At 32.9% G+C, this 21,703-nt stretch overlaps 2 protein-coding genes across 2 annotated transcripts; both read right to left on the reverse strand.

Annotated features, from left to right (window-relative positions):
• Positions 1-1,788: 1,788 nt before the first annotated feature.
• LOC132733370 (uncharacterized) lies at positions 1,789-20,460 on the reverse strand. The gene is made up of 13 exons (XM_060720013.1): positions 20,126-20,460; positions 9,998-10,269; positions 8,482-8,628; positions 7,484-7,625; positions 7,031-7,192; positions 6,296-6,468; positions 5,302-5,478; positions 4,515-4,555; positions 4,054-4,182; positions 3,260-3,343; positions 2,959-3,096; positions 2,553-2,575; positions 1,789-1,992 (listed from the first exon to the last, which is right to left on the reverse strand). The coding sequence occupies exons 1-13, from the start codon at positions 20,234-20,236 to the stop codon at positions 1,789-1,791; spliced, it is 1,803 nt and encodes a 600-aa protein (XP_060575996.1). The 5' UTR covers positions 20,237-20,460.
• On the reverse strand, positions 13,956-17,509 carry LOC132733381 (uncharacterized). Its single transcript, XM_060720024.1, has 5 exons — positions 17,368-17,509; positions 15,668-15,761; positions 15,287-15,346; positions 14,502-14,601; positions 13,956-14,226 (listed from the first exon to the last, which is right to left on the reverse strand). The coding sequence occupies exons 2-5, from the start codon at positions 15,704-15,706 to the stop codon at positions 14,072-14,074; spliced, it is 354 nt and encodes a 117-aa protein (XP_060576007.1). The 5' UTR covers positions 15,707-15,761; positions 17,368-17,509; the 3' UTR covers positions 13,956-14,071.
• Positions 20,461-21,703: the final 1,243 nt, after the last annotated feature.

Here is a 21,703-nt window from a genome sequence, read left to right on the forward strand (position 1 = left end):
GCCCCGCTAGATTGCTTACCAAGCTGAGCATAACAGCAGAGCATTTTTACACTAAATTTTGGAATGTCCCGCTAGATTGCTTAGCCAGCTGAGCATAACAGCAGAGCATTTTTACACTATATTTTGGAATGCCCCACTAGATTGCTTAGCCAGCTGAGCATAACAGCAGAGCTTTTTACACTATATTTTGGAATGCCCCGCTAGATTGCTTAGCCAGCTGAGTATAACAGCAGAGTATTTTTTTATACTATATTTAGGAATGCCCTGCTAGATTGCCTAGCCAGCTGAGCATACCAGCAGAGCATTTTTACACTATATTTGGGAATGCCCCGCTAGATTGCTTAGCCAGCTGAGCATAACAGCAGAGCATTTTTACACTATAATTTGGAATGCCCAACTAGATTGCTTAGCCAGCTGAGCATAACAGCAGAGCTTTTTACACTATATTTTGGAATGCCCCGTTAGATTGCTTAGCCAGCTGAGTATAACAGCAGAGTATTTTTTACACTATATTTAGGAATGCCCTGCTAGATTGCCTAGCCAGCTGAGCATACCAGCAGAGCATTTTTACACTATATTTGGGAATGCCCCGCTAGATTGCTTAGCCAGCTGAGCATAACAGCAGAGCTTTTTACACTATATTTTGGAATGCCCCGCTAGATTGCTTAGCCAGCTGAGTATATACTAGCAGGGTATTTTTTACACTATATTTAGGAATGCCCTGCTAGATTGCCTAGCCAGCTGAGCATACCAGCAGAGCATTTTTACACTATATTTAGTAATGGCCTGCTAGATTGCTTACCCAGCTGAGCATACCAGCAAAGCATTTCTACACTTTATTTTGGAATGCTCTGCTGGATTGTTTACCCAGCTGAGCATAACAGCAGATCATTGATTTCCCTATATAAATCGTAATGCCTTTTTGCTTAGCTCACTGTTAACTGCTAACTTCTCACATACGGTTTTGCCAATAGTTAAGTGTCTGACTATGAATGTAAAAGTTGGCCAGAATTTTGTACGGTTGGCATTGTAGGCTGTTGTTGGTACATTCAAAACTTAAAGAGTTAGGATAATAGACTAAGAATATGTTGATATCTTATATATTTTTTTAAACTTCAGGTGGACTTGCTTTAAGTGCAATCGTGTTTGGTGCAGAACTCCTAATTCGAAAATTTAGACCATTGAAACAGAGAAATGTGCGTTCAAGAAAAGACTGAATTATTTAAAGCGAAAATATTTCAATTCTGCATACAGTAGACCAGTGAAAATACACCTTGGTTCAAGTTAAAATGATTGAAAGGAATAAGAAACACGGGACTAAGGAGTTTTTTTAATTGTAAAAAAACACGGTCGGTATACATGGGGAAAAGGCATGAAAATGAGCAACTGATCAACATGAGTGTGTTTTTAATAATTTCAATTTAGAGCCATTTAATATTTTTCTATATTATTTACTGAATATTTTGTAAGGTTATCGTATTCTGAATGTTTTTCCTCTGAAGCATATATAAGTTATTAAAGATTTTTGATATATCTTAAATGGGTTTACTTTCTGCATAATTTGGTGTACTTTGTGCAGCTTAAGCTGTGTTTAAGGTGTCTCTTCTGACTATATACGTATATATCTACATAAATACTGTAGAAAAAATGCTTTCCGTTTTATCATGATCATGTATGCAACAATAAGGAAGGGTTAGAAAATGTTAAATATCATGAAATATCATCTGAATTGCCGCAGTTTATTTTTAACGTCCATTTTGTTCCTTCTTACTACATGTCGTGTAATATTTACAACTCTTCAACTGGAGTAATTTCGGACATAGATACCCGGCTAACTTCGGGGTCATTCGGTTTCACTTGTGTTTTATTCTTTGGAGTTTTTTTGTAAACGCCTGTTAGAAAAAGGCAACTACCAGTAACCAACGCCACAGCGGCAGCACTTGCAATAGCTATTGGTAAAATCCACGACAGAAATGTGTCGTCTGCTGCGTTCTGTATAAGATAAAAAAAAAGATAATTAGAATAGACATGTAGAAAATCGTTTATATATTTTGTAATTTGCTAAGGGAATACATCTCAGGGACAAGTACTGCTGTAATAAGATTTTCCTAAAGGAAAAAATCAAATGAAATATTCACAAAAAAGATGTAAATCTAAAATCAAAATGAATAGTTAATCAATTTTAAAAATAAAGATGTCATTTTTATTTTAATGGAACGTCGAATATCAGATCGATATAGATCGATGTTCATTCTGATATATATTGTTAATTGTTATCAATTAATAATGGACTGTATTTTCATTTGATATTTAATGAAATACAGTTTGAACTATTTAGGTAGACTTTACACAATGAAAATAGTCAGGCAACTAATTACTGCATCACTAGAAGACGATCGTTACCATTTTACAAGTCTCGGTACATGAACAATGATATGTAAACGGACAATATCAATATATTGTTTCTAACTATATCACTTTTCTTGTTTTATGTACATCATTTTTAATGTATCTGATGTTTGACAGATATTTTTTTTATTTTGTAAACTTACCTCTGATAGTTTATGTTGAAAGTCTGTAATAGAATTGGTGAAAAAATTATAATTAACAACCACTCTTTTATCAATTTTACGACGAGTATAAATGTTATAATTCTGATAAAGATTTTTTGTCCACAAAGATTACAAATACGTTGGCAGGTTATATACCCTAGGATTAACGGGTGGTCCTACATTGTAAGCAACCGTTTAAAAAAGGTCATAGCTTTTCAAAAACCTTTAAAAACATTTTCAAAACAACACAATTCCTTTGCGGAAAAATAGAATAAAATTCACAATAGTTGTGGAATAAACGCAATAAACAACAAAAAACGATGATGCAAGCATTTTTGGTATTAAAAACCGACAAATATAAGCTATTTTATATGAGATATTGTTAAAATATATACTTTGCACTTACGTTCACACATTTCCCCAGCATACGTCGAAACACAGAGACACATAAATGCATTTTGCATATCCAAACAAATACCTCCGTTGCGGCATGGACTTGAACCACAGGGTTGCACTTTTGATTCACACATAATACCCGTATAGTCTGAAAAAATCGCGGTCTTTTAGTTCAGTAACAATCTTATAACAGACTAAATCAGTAAACATTTTTGTAATCATTTTGAAGTTAAAATCTAATAAAGCCACCATTTATTTACGGTTTGCTGTTCAGAAAATCAGTTAAAACGATATTCTCGTTTAGAACTCACCTGATTTACAATCACACTTAAATCCATTTGGCTCGTCTGTACATGTTCCATTGTTTTCGCAGGGCTTGTCAACGCATCGCACCACTTGATAAAATACAAGACATACAAGTATATAATATTATGTTGATAGTTATAGATCTATTTTTCTATCAAAATTAAAGATGTCTCAATATGTGTGTCATTAAAAAAATACTTAGCACACAAGTCCTTAACTCCGCTTAAAACGACATTTAGTGGAGCGCCGAATTTATGTCGTTCTATACGGATATCGATATATCCGAGAGGCAACAAATTTGAGATCGCGGCAACAACACCTTTAGCGGTATATCGTTATAAACGATATCGTTTTAAGTGGAGTTCACTGTATTTGTTAAGCTACTATTAAATGTCAAAAAAGTAAAGAGTACAGTTTAATTACGTACAAATGTACCTTGAAGATATTAGGATTTCCACCCGACATTTTGCTAATGCGCCATTTTGATATTAAACTGTATGTACAATGAGCTTTCATAATGCTTGTGTATAATCTACGGAATGAAGCTTGGCGAGCGAAAATGAATGTTGAATTATCATGGATAAGTGATAAACGACATTTAGAAATTGGTACAATTTACTTTTAAGTGCGTTATTTGTAAGTTTCATAGGCAGAAGATTGTCACAAATGGTGCCAATGATTTGGAAAGCTATGAAAACATTTTTAAGTACATAAATAGATAGAATCGATTTAATTTCATACTGGACTATAATCGTCGCAAATATTTCATCCTTTCATTCTCTCAAAGTTGAAATTTTACCTTGTGAGCAATTTTTAGACTTATATCCCGGTGTACATTTACATTTCTCCTCTGGAACTTTGAATATGTTTATACACTTGCCATTATTCTCACATGACACCGTTCCCGCTGCACAGTGATCGTCGTCATCTGTTATGTCGAAAAAGGTTAGTGATCATTTTTACGATGGGGTTTTCCTTTGCATTTGTACTCAAAATAAAAAAAAAAGAGACAGACTTGCCAGTTTTATTAATAGTGTCAAACAGAACTGTCTTATCAAAAGTAAATATTAACTATAAAATTAGTATGATATATATGCACTGCGGTAAATATGATCATGCAGCGCATGCGCAAATTAAACGCAAAACAACCTAGAAGTACAAGGCAACCAATGTGAAGTTTAATGCTGCTCTAACATATCTATTTTTTTAATCATCTATTAAAATATTTTCCTGCCAAAAATCAACACAGTTGCTGCTCACCTCCAACTAGACTTGTTACACATCTCGGGTCCGTCGTAATCCTGCAATGATCCATCAATTGATATACATTTGCATTATGAAAAAATGAAAGTCATTGAACAAAAATAGTAAAACAATGTTGCAAGAAAATAAGATAACACTAGCAGACCATAAAGAGGTGATTTGTAGATGATCATTGAAGAATAAATGTGAAGTTAGTGTGTATTTCCTTTGATTGTCTTATTGTCATAATTCATTTCATGCTTTTGTATGGAATAATGATTTATCTAAGAAATTCATATTTGATAATTTCACTGTGAAAAGGTTTATAAAGATATAATTTCACACTTTTCAATGAAGAGATTCCTTTTATTTAAAGAAAAATGTCCCCAAATGGTGCCTCACGTTTACTGTCGCTTACAATTCCGTCATTAGCAGGCCTGTTTAGAGCCCAACAAAGCTTAAATAGATTGAAAACGTAATCATCACGATAAAATTTACCAAAATTCAATATTTGGTTACATTCTTAAGAGATTGATCATTATACTTCCTTCCACATGTAAAACTTTTCTTGATGTTTTTAAAGATAAAAAAGAAAAAACTGTGTTTTTGCCACTCGTGAGAGCACTGTTTTGATCAATCGGTGAAATAGAATTTTATCTTTTACAGAAACGATCAAATATCCACTATTTATTATCAGCAGCTAATTATAATGGTATTTGGTATAAACAAAGCATGTGTTAAATAAATTGTACGTGGAAAAACAGTTTATCATTAGCTCCAAGAACTTTGGTTCTGAAGAACATACCCAAACATGTCCACACCCCAAACACAGTACTGCTGAGAGCCGATTTGATCTGGAATATGAGGCCGCCAGTTGACACCCACTCTGACAACATTTGACCTGTTCAGGGTCACCCTCTGGTCATCCGGAAAATAAGAGTAGTTGAAATACATAGCTCCACTCATAATTATCTCAGCCTCACTGAAAACAGCAAACATTGTCTTACTGTATTAAATCATTCAGTTATCTTAACCATGTTTGCTTTGTTTATATCTTACGCAACGTTTTACAAGAATTTTAATTTTAAAGGCTGTGTTGCTTACAAATGGTGAGAATTACATACTAGCATGGTCAAGTTCCAAGTTCCAAGCCAGCCTGTATATCATTCGTAATTCTGCCTGCACAATGGTTGCTTTTTGTTGCAGTGTTGTTTTATCTTCCTTTTTTTTTAATTATTTTAGAAGTTTTTGTCCTTACAATATCAATAAAATTTTCAAAATCAAGACAAAACGAGATTATTAAGTTTAAAGGATAAAACTCTTTACTCAATGGAACCTCTGATCTCTACGATATGAAACAATATGAGATTTAACGATACTGATGCACAAAATAAAAATAAATGATGACGATGCCATAACTCTTTGGAACGAAAAAAAAAGGCATATATAGTTATATATGAGCACATTTTCCTTCATACTTTAACCGGTTTATCTAATGAAATTTGCTCTTCAAGTAACCACCGGAAGGTGGCGGATTATCTCATTCTGAATGATGATCTTGAAATTTTGGGGTTAGGTTGGGGGTAACAAATTGTTTATGCCGCCGAATCAAAATCAATTAGGATCCAAAAATAGAGCTACCAAAGCCTGTTTGAACAACACAAATGGCTCTACACTGGTGGAAAAGTGTCATCACTTCCGATTCCATCCAGTTAAAAGTTTAAAATTATGGCGCGCAAATGTGCAGACGACAATCTTCTGGAGTAAATGTATAGTTACATTTTGTGCGTCAAACTTACCTTATATTGTAAGCACCGTCAGTGTGCAGGTAAAATCCAGTAGCCACCGGAAGATGGCGGATTATCTCAGCCATTCTGAATGATGATCTTGAAAAATTGGGTAAAGTTGGTCTTACAAACTCTAATTTGCGATCTATCTTATTGCATGGTCCGTCGATTACACGAAGAGTGACCTGAAATAAAAGAAAAAGAAGTAAATCCATATTTTCGTTTAATAAAATTTTACTATTATTGTGTTTTCGTCTTAAAAATATGTAATACAAACATGCAATGCCCTCACATTGAATAACAATCCAAATGTAACCGGTTAAGAATAGTAACCAATCAAATGTTAATTTAATCGTTTTTCTAGCATAGATCAACAAGTCTTTTTTCTAACCTAAAAGATTAAAATGTATGTGAAAACAATACTGTAGTGTAATTTTAGACGAAAAAAATTAATCTTAATATTGTGATAACCGGATTTCTTAACCATCTGAATACATGTGATCGTTTCGGTATTGATTGTTCAAGACCTTTTGGTGCATATTGACGATGTCGCAAGAGAATAATTCGTTCACAACGGTATAGATAAAAGGTACTTTTTCACATGAATGGGAGATTTATTTTCTCGAAATTGTCCATTTCATAACATGCATTAACGTATCTAGCTATTAAAATAAAAAAATCGGTTTTTAACAATTTTTTATGAGAAATGGTATTTTAGAAATAAAATATCTTAGATTGGTTAACTACCTGGATAGGAATCTTGCTTAAACTATCCCTTCTCGTGAACATGTTTGTTCCCATAGAGACAGTGGTTTCGGGAAAGTCTTCTGCTACCAAAGTCAGTCTATATATAGATTTTTTCTTGTATCCGGCAACCTGATAGGCTTTGATGGTAAATGTACATGATATCTAAAATTAGATATAAAAAGTCATATTTTATAATAATAAGGGTTAAAAGAACACATTTAAAAATGAATTTATACAAAACGGTCACAGTACAAAAAAACCCAAATATTCCAGAATTTGATAGACTAAATTCATTATTGTACGTGTGTATTCAGATCAGACAAGTTTCAAACTTTTAAGAGCTAAATAAATGTATTTATTATTTGTAATTCTTTTTTGATCGATCAATTGAGTTAAAATGAATGTTATTATTAATTTACAAACAAAATAGATTTTTAATACTTTTCTACTTACACTATCTAGCCATAAAGTACCATTTGGAACATTTGTACATGATCCGCCACATTCGGACGCTCTCGTCTGTCGACATCTTACATTGTCTATTTCCGGATCTTCAACTGGAAGTTTCACTTTACTCTCGCATTCAAATGGTATGCTGCATTATAATATAACTATCTAAAAGTGTTCTGCAGCTGCGTATATGCATAGATGAAAAGAAGTTTCGAGTGAATTACTGTATAGGTCCTATGGGCCGGGTGAAAAATAAAAATACTTATCTGTATAAATTTGTGTAAATGTTCTTATGGCCATACTAAAAAAGACTTACTTGCCTGCCTGCCTGCCTGCCTGAGTGAGTGAGTGAGTGAGGAAATTGCAAAAGGACCTTCTTGGGCAGAAATGATATTTCATTTTCCCTATACTGACATATTCGTTATGTGTATTATATATATCACGTAATCACTAGGTCATAAGGTTGATTAATGATTGAAAGTATACTGCTATATGTATCAAACACTGCTCAAACACTGCTAAATACATCAAAGTCTAGCTTGAGTTCTTGTCTGTCGAATTTTTATGTGCTTCTGTTCGGCAAATCGACATCAAAAACATTAATGAGTATGAACTAGCGCGTATGTTATGAACAAGTAAAAAATATCAATGCCTGAATCCAAAGCTAATCAGACACTATAAGAAATATAAACGTTGTTAAATAAATCAAACCCTATTAAAAATAAACACTGCTAAATATATCTAACACTATTAGAAATAAAGACTGCATTATATACCAAACACTATTAAAAAATAAACACTGCTAAATATATCCCTTTTTTAATAAATAAACACTGCTTAATACATTGCATATCAAACCCTATTAAAGAAATAAACACTGCTAAATATATCACACGCTATCAAAAATAAACACTGCATAGTATATCAATCACTATAAAATATATAAAGAATACTAAATATATCAAACACTACTAAAAATATCAAAAACTTAAAGAGCTTACCCTATATATGAAGGTAAAGAAGTATACGGGCTTCCATTGGGTAGCCCAGTATCGTTTCTTATGGCTGTATCAACATAAGTTTCCATGTATCCAAAATGAGTAATGTTGGTATGGTCAGAAGAAACTATCCATGGTATATTCGACAACCTGATATAGATTATTGCATGATCATTTCATTTTAAAATAGATTAAAGGCCAATTATGCCTCATAAATTTTTTTTTAAATTTTTATTTCTCAAACACTTTTTATTTTTGGTATCATGTTATAGTTTCCAAACAGTAACCGATTGGCCAATAATGTACAACTCAGAAACAAATCTGTTACGTTGTCAGATCTGTTATGCTTTACTTAAAAGCACATAATGCCTCAGAAATAAATAACGTTTTTCACTCAAAAAGGGCTCAAAACTGTTCGATTTTAAAATCTTATTTTGAATATATTTCTAAATTATCCTTGGCAGATCTTTTTTTCATTTTAAGTGCTTCACTTGACCTATGTAATGAAAACAAAATTTTTTATTTTTCAGGCTTTTCGACCTCAGCGGAACTCCTATAGGTAACCAACTTTATCAAGGGGGAGGACGTGAAACGATTGCACAACTTTGTTCAAATGGCAGATAGCAAACTTGACTAAATGGCGACCGAGTCGTTAACATTCGTAACGCCCGCTTATGGAAACCTATATGGGGCACCGGAATGAAGGGATGATGTCGTACCTGACGAATTATTAGACTTTATGGTCGTACAGCCTGACGAAGCATTAAACCTACGACGACAAACCTCTACTTACCCTGCCATCTCGTATTTTATTGAGGTAAGCAGTAATAAGTTTCATATTTGAACCAAAAAGAATAAGAAAAAAATGCAGCCATACAAACTTACATGGATGAAGATTGATTTGCCTAGAACCGATGTACACACTGTATACAAAATCCAGTATGTAACTACAGTTTAAATTGTTAAGATAATTATAAAAATTGAAAATAATGATGTATGCATGCAATGGGTGAAATATTTTTTCATTTAATTTCCGTTATACTTAAGCGACAAGTAGGGTGATGAATAGAACAGCCGGAGACGAAAATCCGTAAATCTTCTCTGCTTGAAAAACATAGCTTTGGTGATGCCCTTATTTTGTCTTATAGAACCGGAATAATATCGGTCCGGGAGGTGTGTTTCGGCTTTACTTCACCGGTTTGTCGTTTTGATGCAAGATTAACTCCTTAACACTCACTCTACAGACTTCATGCATCAAAACTACAAAATGGCTGATAAACACCGCTGACACCATTATTATTTATTAAACAAATCCACTTATATGGACAACGTTGGAGCGGGTGTTTCTTATGTTAATGCCCCGGTCTCAAATTTGTCAAGTTTTCAACAATGCTGATTGCATCAACCAAGTGTGCAGATACTTTCACGTTCTGTCGATTGTTCATAGGAACTATAAATTTTCAATCTTAAAGATGATTCTCAAACAACACAAAAATCAAAAAGAATCAGGTTCTCTTACGAAACTATAAAGGGCTGTTTAAATGGGCCTTTAATAAAAACAGCGCCTTCTCCCTGCTCCCAACCAGTTGTGCTTCTTCGTGTGCTTATTGACGTCATGACATAATTTACGTCATTTATTTGGTTAGTCGTATTTCCAATCCGGGAGACCCATTTCAGTGCTGAAAACTTTGGATTGGCCACAGATCCTTGTCTACCAACATCTGTCGGATTACAGCTTGGCCCACAAGGACCCGATCCTTTTTCCCAGGAAAAGCGATACGTTAGTCTAAGCTGAATGATAAAAAGCAATCTTAATTTAACGCTAGATCAATGTTTATTCTGGTGTAATGAAATAAAGTGACATCAATAGAATTAAATGACCACCAATCATTATTCCTTGAAAAAAGTAACCGCTTGTCAATGAGATACTATAACCCTTTCTGAAGAAAAATGTAATTTTCTTTGTTTGAGAGTAGCGAATAAGAAGAAAATTAATTTCCCTGAATGTATTGAGTGACCGCTAGGTGTCACTATTCGAATAATTTTGCACGTGCAAAATTATCGATTCAATAGTCATTCAGCTTTGGACAGTCAGACCGACCTGTACGCTTATTTTAAAACCGGTTTTGTTTACAGCGTGTTATGGCTTCGGGCGATGAAACTTATAGTTCCAGTATGAATAATACAGGTATACATGAAGAGTTAAATGTGATATTGTCGGAGCTTTCTAGTTTGAAGAAAGAAGTACACAATAACAACGTTTATGTTTCTTCAGAAGTAAAACATTTAAAAGCTGAACAAGAAATAAAGTGGAAGTTCGAAGGTTATAAGCAGCAGTATTGTTTCAAAAGTGAACTTGCGGTTAAGCAGGCCTCGTTGGCTATTGAACACGGCAAATTTGAATATTGTGGTGACCAGCTGAAAGAGTTGGCTGAGAAGTTGCACGTTAGAAATAAAGACATAAGGATAGAAGATAGTTCTTCTGCTGGGTGGGATACGGTGCGTCAGTATAAGTGCAATCCGGTAGCTAGCGATAGCGACGATGAAGCCAAGATCAATAAAAAGGAAAATCGTGCAATCAAACGTAAACGTTCTTCCACTAAAGGGCGTGGCGCACGTGACATTGTTGGTCCTAGTTTTCAGCAGCCTTATTCTTCAGTACAAAGCGGGATGTCGGGCCGGGGACGTAATTTTCGTCCCTTATTTGCTCCAGTCTTGCCATACGGATACGGCTCCAGCTTCGCTTATGGTACCGGAAGCGGCTTCTACGGCGGCCTTGTCACCCCAGAGCCATGTTTTCATTGCGGAGAGAACACCTACTTCCGAAGAGATTGTCCACGAGCGCAGTCATCAGCAACTTCCGGTTTCGGACAGCAAGCCACAGCAAGGAAGTAGTTGTCAAGATACAGACCTTTCTATGAAAGATGAGTATGATTGTTCAAGGTTTACCCATAAATATCATGAATATGAACAAGGTCAAAAGAATATTATTGTTAAGGGCAGATTAAAAAGTCATATTGATTTTTGGAAGAAAATTGGTTGTAATGGTTTCATATTAGATATTATTGACGAAGGATATAAGATTCCATTGTATTCTCAACCAGTTAATGTTATTTGCAAAAATACTAAATCAGCATTATTAGAGCAAGATTTTGTCTCTTAGATAAATGATTTACTTGATAGACATTTGATAAAAAAATGTTTGAAAATTCCCTATATAGTTAACCCTCTTACCGTATCAGTTCAAAATTCAGGTAAAAAACGTCTTATACTTGACCTGAGAGAGGTTAACAAGCACCTGTGGAAGCAAAGTGTTAAATATGAAGATATAAAAATTGCTCTTTCCTTAATCTGACTGTCTAGACGCTTACTCAAATATAGAATTTGTATTGCAACTAGTTGTTGTTTTATATTAAAACAGTTTTAGGTATAGTCATACTCTTATGTAAGGGAAGGAATGGTATAAAGGAAACCAAGCCTTCTCAGAAACCTGTAGACTATTTTTGACTCCTATCTTACTGATATTAAGGCAATTATCAACAACTGGGATTCTTTTTTGTTGTTGGTGGTGTTGTTCTTGTTGTTGTCGCATTATAAAATGTACATGTTCTTTTACTTGAATTTGACTTTAACTTTTTTTCCATTGGTGATAATGTTAACATATTGGTCAATCTAGTTGCATTAAACTTTTACAGATGCTGACATACTTTTGAATAGTTTTCTTGTTGCTTTATCGTTTAATGAAAAATAACGAAAAGGTGCAACGTCTCTCATGCCGACAAGCACCGGTGTGTCAGACCCGTGAGGAACGTAAGTCATTACGTACTGCGCATGCGCAGACAGTTGTCGGACACTGGGCCGAGAATGACGTAAAACTTTCCCGGCACTTTCTGGACTTTCACGCTACTACGGTGTCAGTTAAGTGGTATTCAATTTTGTAATCAACTAGGGAAAGTATTGGCATCAACGATCCTGAAGAAGCAGACAATTCATTTATATAACAACATGGAGATGAAGTATTGGGAAACCCTGGTCAGCTACGAGATTTTATTTATATGTGTTTTTATTAATTTTGATTATTTGTTTATTTGATTTATTCATTTATTATGTTCATTTTATATCATTATAATTATATCATATCTATTCATTCATTTGTTTTATGTCATTTTATTTTATGTGTTTATGTTATCTTTTTTTATCTTATTATTTATTTATTTGTTTGTTTGTTTGTTTGTTTCTTTCTTTCTTTCTATCTTTCTTTCTTTCTTATTTTATTTATTTTTGTGTTTGTCTTTTATTTATTTATTTGTTTGTTTTTTATTTATTTATTTATTTATTTATTTATTTATTTATTTGTTTATTTATTCATCTATATATTTATTCATCTATGTATTTAGTTATCTATTCTGTTTTATTTGTTTTTTATTTTTATTTACTTATTTATTTATTTATTTATTCCGTTTTGCGATGGACAAACATTGTAAGCGACTTTACATTTTTTTACTGGTGAAGGAAGACTTTAGGTGCCCCTTCCTGCATTATTTCAAAATTATTCAAGGCACAAGAGTAAAAGTGACTGGATAGCTCTTCAGATGAAGAATAATATTCCCTGATTATTTGATAATGATAACCGCCGTTTGGCTAGGGATAATTCTCATTGGATAACACTGACTCCCTAGCCATTATTTCTTAGTTTAAGTGACATATTATCCTGTAAAACACTGTCAATCGTAAAAAAATGCACAAAATGTTGACCTTATCACGAAGTTTAGACTTTACACCGTAAAATCAATTGTAGCAAAAACGTACATCCTATCGTATTTTATTTTATTGTTTTATTTTCACGTCAATTTTGCATTGGATGATTAACTATCGTATGTTTTTGCTGACCGTAGATGTACTTGTGAAAGCTTCTTCTCATAATGATATTGTCTTACTACAAATATAGGAACAAGAAGTTCGAACACCATTGCAGGCAGGTGGTCAAACTGAAATCACTGACTTTGCGCGGATCAAGTCGGGATGGGAGTAGGGAGCCATGAAAGTAATGCTCTCAAAACATTTGAGAACACATTCATTCGACCTCTTATCTTACAGTAAAGGAATTCGGGAACAGGACCGCATATTGCGGCACATATTTTCGATCCTGTAACGGCTTATCCTGTTGACCGCCCTTTGAATATAGTTTCATATAATACGGTCTCTACGATATTTGAATTAACAGAACCATTTTTAAAAGCCGTAACAGGATAGTAAACAAAAGCCGCAATCTTAAGTCCCGTTCAAGTGTTGCTTTGTGATCTAACAGTAACCTCTCTTACGTAACAGACTCAAACAACAACATTACGTACTGCAGTTAGTTAATAAATGAAGGTACACTAGTTAGATCTGGCAGTTACAACTGTCCATTCGTATTTTAACCTCTTTCCATGTCTACCAATTTGAAAGTAAGTCAAAAATAACAACAAAGTGTTAAATATTGCTTGCTTATCATTTTATTCATTCAGCTTGTTTACTATTTTATTGATGAATCTTAGGTTGGTCATTATGTTGGTTAGATCGAATAGGAGATGTTGACCACAATACATTATTTTTAGGCTAAATCGACTTTTCCAGAACGACAACAAAAGCCAGCTATTGTGCACTCGAAGTTTTTTCCACAGTCGGCATTACTGAAGCAAGTCACGAATTCCCCTCGTATCTTTTTAGGTTTGGAATACATACCGGTGTAGTAATAGCAATCAGGGACTGAAAATGATATGATAAATATATCTAAACAAACTCAAATATTAAATTACAAAAGCTAGAGAGATTGGATATTTTCATGGTGATTGACCAATGGTTGATATTGTAAATCTTTAGTACAAAATAGTTTTATTTAAAAACTAATTAAATTATAAAAAGAATAATTAAACCATTAAACCGATTCGTTTCGAACAACGTTAGATTATTTTCAAATTAAAATCCCTGATAATTAAATTATTTATTATTTTTTAGGTTTACTTGATGATTATTATACTTACATCTGCAGACAAGATTGTTGCAGGGATTCTCCGCTTTGTTTCCAGTAGTTACGACGTTTTCATTCGCACACACGCAAATTCTGCCGTCATCTCCACAGTTCTGTAAATGTAGTGAACATGTGTATGAATTTAAGCTAAGTAGTTCCATACATTTTGCATATATCAAGATTTAGTTTCTAATAAATGCACTGTTTGAACTTTCTTAGTAATACTATGCAACGTTAACCATATAAAACGGACAAATCTTTCTTTAATCTAATCAAACCATTCATCATGTTTAGGGGAGGGATGAAAACTATTATAGACTGGATAGCGAATAGTGCACACCATGCATGATCGGATGGCGCGGATGCGCCGATTGATTCGACGTCGTGTAATTATCACATACGTCGTAATATTACCACGCGTGTGATTATTACGCAACATCGTATCTGCACTAGTCGCATAGACAGACTGCACCACCATGGTTAAGATAATCTTAACAAGCTTTTTATTTGAAACTTTTCAACGTCAAATACAAATCTCTGAGCTACTTAAATTATAGAGGTTGGTCAGATAGGACATAGCCTACCTCTGTACTAAGGTTAAGTTGAGTAAAACATGAATTTCTCCACACTTATATTTGATCCCAAAAATAAAATATTATATTTGATGAAAAATTATTATTGATGTACCTATGTTTAATTGAGAAGAAATAATTGCAAACTTGCTTGCAAAAGTATTTATTAAAAGTTACACAAAGTATAAGAGGGTTTTAAGTCCAGACAGATTTAAAGCAAACTTACTTGAAATTTTGCCAGACCACGACACAGTCTTGAGTCCGCATTCACCATTTGAACAATTGTCTGAAAACAAGATAAAAATGTTTAAATATAAGTTAATATTACGACATTTATTTCTCATGAAAAATAATACAATGTACAACACGTAATCAATGACGAGTATATTATATATTATTGTTTTTAATTGTTTTAAAAACGAATTCAAATAATATCATGAATTTTTTCAGAAACTTAATAAAACAACTTGTCTATTGATGGTTAAGTTTGAGTAAAAACGTAGAATTGAATACTAACATGCATACAAAAATCAAAATTTTATATGTATCCGAGTAATATGATGTTTATGAAAAGCCATATGAATATATTTTATTTCGAGGAACGTACCAATGTGAAGAGTACAGCAACGCCGAGAACTCGAGCCATTTTCTTTTATCTCTGATTACACAGATCACAATACCACAAATACTTTTGTTCACAACTGATAGAAAATACGTAGATAAATTAATTAATTATATACTAATAATGAAATACATAGAAATATTAATGAAAGAAAAATGATAATTTTCATTTCCCGTAGTTTCTCTGTAAAACAAATATATTTTTTCACTCCAGTGCAACATATTTTCCGTATTTTTATTAGTGTCTAGTCAGGCTATTTCTTCTAAATTCAGCCAAATACACACAATTTAAAGAGGAGGTCTTTTGAATTTAATGTAAAAATGTAAAAAAGAGAGAAAAAGTATATTTTAATCAACAGAAAATTCAAGTTTTTTTTTAGATATTAATACAGGATTCATTTTCATCTTGTAATATGTATCATACCACACGATGAAAAACAAATCCCTTATTTATAAAAAAACAAACTTCACTATCCTCTAAGTAGTATGAAACTCATGTGTAATATTTAACTAATGCAAGATATATTATTACAGTGAAATGATATTAACGAAACATATGTTTGATTTTTAAAAGCACATTGCAAGTTTCACAGCTGTTCGGAGCATTTCATTGCAATACAAATTAACTTTGTATAATATAAAAGACCACTAACCTTTAATGTGTATTGATTTATAATGGACGGTATGTTATACCGTTAATTATAATGTTGATTATGTTGAGTGTTATACACATCAAAACATTACATAAAAAATATATTGATATTGTTTGATAGATATTGTTGATATTCTCAATATAAAGCTGACGATAAACTTTTCGAGAAACAAATTATTATTTACATTGTATAATTGCTTGTACGAGATTTTTTTAGAACTCCTCCAATATTTTTGTCAAGAAATATTGTTTAAGAATATCCAAATGATACATTTGATTACAGATTATTGTGTTTATCAATATTTAAGAATGTGTCCAGTTTAGACCAACCAACTAAGAAAACAAGATTGCACTAAGGTGACATTTTTTATTTATATTTTGCAAAACTAAAATTTACGAGTATTAACCGTTACTCTAATGGAACCGAATTTCAGCTACTCTTTTATGATAAGACGGTTGAAAATGTTTTTTTAAAAGTATGCATATCTCTTTGGCAGTAAGGAACGAAAACAAAGTGTTATTTAAGTTTTAAATCATGTTTCAGACTCCTTTAGCATTACTTAAGTTGACGCTGGCCTGTGTGTGCCTATCATTTCAGAAAACGCTGAAAAATTAGTTTTAAATCACTAGCAAATTAAGTAAAAAATGAAAACATGTTTGCCTTGAAAAGGTTATGATAATTATCGTCCAAACAACGCTAGTTTTATTTCCCATGCTAAAAGCCCGAATAATTTTTTTAAAACTTCGTCAGATACCATTGGTACACATTCAAAATGTATTGTTAGCCTGGGTAACCGAAGTTATGTTAAGATTGACTCATTTTGTCGGTCATGAAATTTACTTCTTAAAGGTTAAAAAGGATCCGTTTAGAAGTCACTTAATTATAAACACATAAATACCTATCATATCATTTAAATGATAAAATTTCTTTGACAAATTTCCTACACTTTTAATAAATACACAAATGAAGTAGTAAATGTATCAAAACAGTAAAACATGAGCAAAATTACAATAAAATGAAAGTAAAATCTTACCTTGAGTTTAGACTTCCAAATATCCAGATGAATAACACAAGATGGTTTGGCCCTTAATATAACAATCATGCGAGCCATCTGTTGCGCGAACACGCTGTCAAAAGTATTTCAACCCCGATTTTTCGTCAAATCGATGAAATGATAATTATTCCGTATAATAAGAGAATTGCTATAGATATGAATCCTTTATATCTATTTTGATAATATACATGTGCACGATGTTGCGAAACGGAGAATTTATTTATTTTTTAAACGGTCCTACATTTTACATAAATGATGCACATGTGATGTCAGGAGATAGAAAACACATAGTTAATAGTTATTATTAAGTAGATATTTCTTGTCGTTTGTATGAACATCGTGTAAAATCGATACTGCAAAATGAGCTTCAGTTTATCTTACAATTATCATTCAGTGGTTACTTTGTTACAAACTAATGTAGAACGAAAAATGCAAACGAAGCTCGTGCCGTGCCTAGCCGTGCACGAGACTCACAATTATAAGACGAACCATCCATCTACGCATCATAAGCACGTAAATAAAGTATATAATTAATGCACCATTCAATCGGGCGGAGTGTATGGAAAATATTGTGCCAAGATTTTTGCATTCCGATTGTTCCCTTTACACTGTACTTGATTTAAAAGGTTTCCCCTTTGTATTTGTGGTGGAGGAGAAGTTGAATAAAGTCACATCGACACTTTAAATGTCATAATATTCTAACATAACTAGTGGAGAAAGGCTTTAGGTTTTCTCCGTGCATTTTCATCATACATGAGAGAGAAAATGATTAAGTAGAACCAGAGACCGTCTGTGAGCTAGCTGGATTGCTGCCTAACATGAACGAACCCAGTGCCTCTGGCGGGTTTCGAACCAACAGCGGTAAGAGAATAGTAGTCTGAAGTCAACTACATTAAAACATTGAAAAATATTATTTAAAAAAAAGTCATATTTATGACAGAACTGGTTCAAAGCATGGAGAAAGAATACTTGAATAACTGTCTATCAAAATTACAGGGTTATTTTCACTTTGATATAACTGCGTAATATCCATATTTATATAAAACATGAATTTGCAACAGATTCAACCTGTCATAACTTGCGCAAAACTTTGTCAACCTTGATTATGACATATATCATTATATATTTTAACTTTATCAAGTATTATGATGTAAAAAAATGAATTTGCAACAGATTCAGGAAAAGTCAATGATCATGCAATATTGATTATGGCAATATGACCAATGAAAAACCAGTTGTTTTGTTATTATCACGCTTCAATTAAATGATATACGAGAGTTTATTACAATTTACATTGTCTTGTAAAAGGAACATATAGAATTTGATTTATTTTCTCGTTTTAACTGAATAATATTAATTGATTATATGAGGAACATGCTGTTTCAGTGGTTGTAAAATGCATGTGAATTTATTTAATCAACGATTATTGTCTGATTTCAAATCCGGAGGTAGTAGGTCTGAGTAGGCCTTTCTATTTTGCACCGAATTTGAAGTCTAATTAAAGGGCATAAATGTTAATGAACAGAAAGCTGGTTTCCGACGAGAGAAAATAGCAATACATTTTGCCTCAAAGGCTACTTTAAACCTAGATATTTAGCACTCCAAGATAGATCTATTTGAGTCTTACACTTGGATTACGCGTAGCATAATATGAATATTTATATATGTACAAGTAACTCTAAATGTACCAGATGTTTGAAAACTCGATCCATCTTGTCGCAGCAGCGCTGGGGGATATACCGGGTTTGTTTGTCAACTCAGTGGTTCTGTTTTGATGTCAAGATAACTACTTATATGTATCACGGGTCATGCGAAGACATTTTCTGAAGAAAATACCGTGGTCATCACTTGTCATTTACAACCTTTGATCTTCGAAGAGGATTGCATGGGAAAATGAAATACCGGCCCTCTCTCACTCCCAGGTCATTTTTGCGGTTGCCGGCTGTCCCTCACGACCGTGTCAATGTGGCGGTGATTTCGGAAATAACCTGACCCTTATGTCAGGAATTTTACCACCAGGTTGTCACCATGGTAGGGGTTAAGCTGGTGTGGTGATTTGAGCGGAGTTAAAAATATGATCTAGTCTACTCTTATGATCATTTCAATTATACAGTTAATACAAATGTATATGTAAACGTTAACATATTACCTATTGTATTTGAACTTGTATATAATATTATATGATCGTAACATATGACACTCAATTTATAATTGCTTTTCATAGAAAAACAAAAAACATATGAATTGATCAGTTTGAATAATTAACAAACGATAATAAAATTCTTACACAATACCTGCAGAATTGTCTCCCTTTATTTTTTCGTGAGATTGGGGATGAATTTTATTACTTGTTTGAATTTAATTATTTTTATTAGTAAAAAGGTTTATTGACTCAAAATTCTCAACTAATTCTAACATCTATAAATAAGAATCTTTTATGAATAGCTCTGACCACCAAACTTTATTACAATTAGCATTATTTTACAATATTATTGTATTTAAAAATTCAAATATCTCATTCCCCTGTATGGCATGACTTTCACAACCTGTTTTGTTACCTCTGCATGGTTGTCTTAACACATAAATAATCAAGATAGCATTCATGTCCAAAAAGTATAGTTAAATCGAATACCTATATGTGTTTGTCAAATGTTCTCATTTTATTTTATAATTTGAAAGCTAGACACTAGAGTTAGTTAGCTTCGCATAATAATATCATATTGAAAATAGAACTTACTCTGTCTCTTGATACCACCAGCCACGACACTGTTCCACCAAGAAATTTCCCACAGCAAGTCTCAAATATTACCATCAGTAAAACACTGGTGCTTTGAGAAAATTTAGCCATTGGCGTGTCTCGGTGACTTTTCTATACAAAATTTACTATATATGTATTCATTATTATTATTATTACCGCATTCCTTTCAATTACACTTCCAATAGTCCAAACGGAAAAATAGTCATAAAATACCAGCGGATGAATACTGACAAACGTACGAAATATAAATCACGCCACCAACCAGGTCGTTTGGCATTAAGGACTTCTGTACTTCATGGTGGCCGATGCTCAACCGTGGATTAACGTTTCATTAGTTTTTATCTTAAGTGCCATTCATAATATATACAAGCAAACAGGTTTGATATTTTTCTTTATTTGTAACATCGCTGGCATTCTTTGACTGACGAATATATGTCAAAACAATACCGGGGTAAGTAAAGGTCAGTTTTTGTAAACATAAATCTTGTAAGTTTTATTCTTACTTTAAATGTTGACAAACATTTCATAACTTCGTCTTGAAATAAATCATAGCTTATTTATTCTGGAATCTCCGGTCAAACAAGCTCCGTTTTGAAGTTTGATATTCGTTATATCACTTTATATTTAAATGCTCTCAAATCAGTCAAAATAATGGCAAGTTTCCCATGTTTCAGTACAGTCTTAGAAAGCACGCAATATTACTTAGGGGTGCAAAATATTAACACACCATTCATCAATGTTTACGGGTTTTATGCAATTTGATGTTAGAAAAAATTATCTTTATTTCTTTATAGGGCTTTGCATTTAAAATTTATCTCGAATTATTTGGGAAAGCGGTGGTAGGGGTTATATTTTTTGTTTTTAGTTTGCCTTTGTTGCTGTTGTTGTAGCAGCTGTTTTTGTTGTTTTTTCATCTGTGCAAAGGCCACACAAGGGAGAGGCATATTATGGTCTTTATATGCATAAAGTTATCTTTTTTTAATGATCATTTTATCAAAGGAAAGTTATAAAAAATTGGCCTTAATTCACAGGTTTATCTTTATTCAGAGGTGGTCTTTAACACATACATATGTAATTTGACTACCTATTATATATCATCGACACCCTTGTTAGACTATAATACCGGATGTTTTCACGAGGTGCTGTTGCTATGAACTTAGTTATATTAAGAACTTTAGTGTAAAAACCTTTAATATCAGATATCATATATTTCAAAACCACCAAAGTTACAAGTATTCTAAACCGACTTAAACACAAGCACCACTTGTCAGACGCTTGAAGAACGTTGTTTAGTCACCTTTAAAGTTAGGTGGTCACTTCTAGTGATAAGACAGTGTCAATTTAACGAAATCTTCCATAACCGTTTAAACGTAAATAACCATTTAAACGTATCAAGAAACATAAGAGGTACAAAGACAGTGTGGTAAAAAAACCATAAAATATGTCACTGAGGATCCTTGCAGTTCTTTGCTAGCAACAGCGGAAAATTGCAAAATGCAATTTTTTCCGTGAAGGATCCTCCTTGTGATTAAAACGATGACCCTTTCTGTATCAAAA

Source organism: Ruditapes philippinarum, unplaced genomic scaffold, assembly GCF_026571515.1.
Source record: "Ruditapes philippinarum isolate M1 unplaced genomic scaffold, ASM2657151v2 ctg1756_1_1_1_1, whole genome shotgun sequence".
Taxonomy (NCBI): domain Eukaryota; kingdom Metazoa; phylum Mollusca; class Bivalvia; order Venerida; family Veneridae; genus Ruditapes; species Ruditapes philippinarum.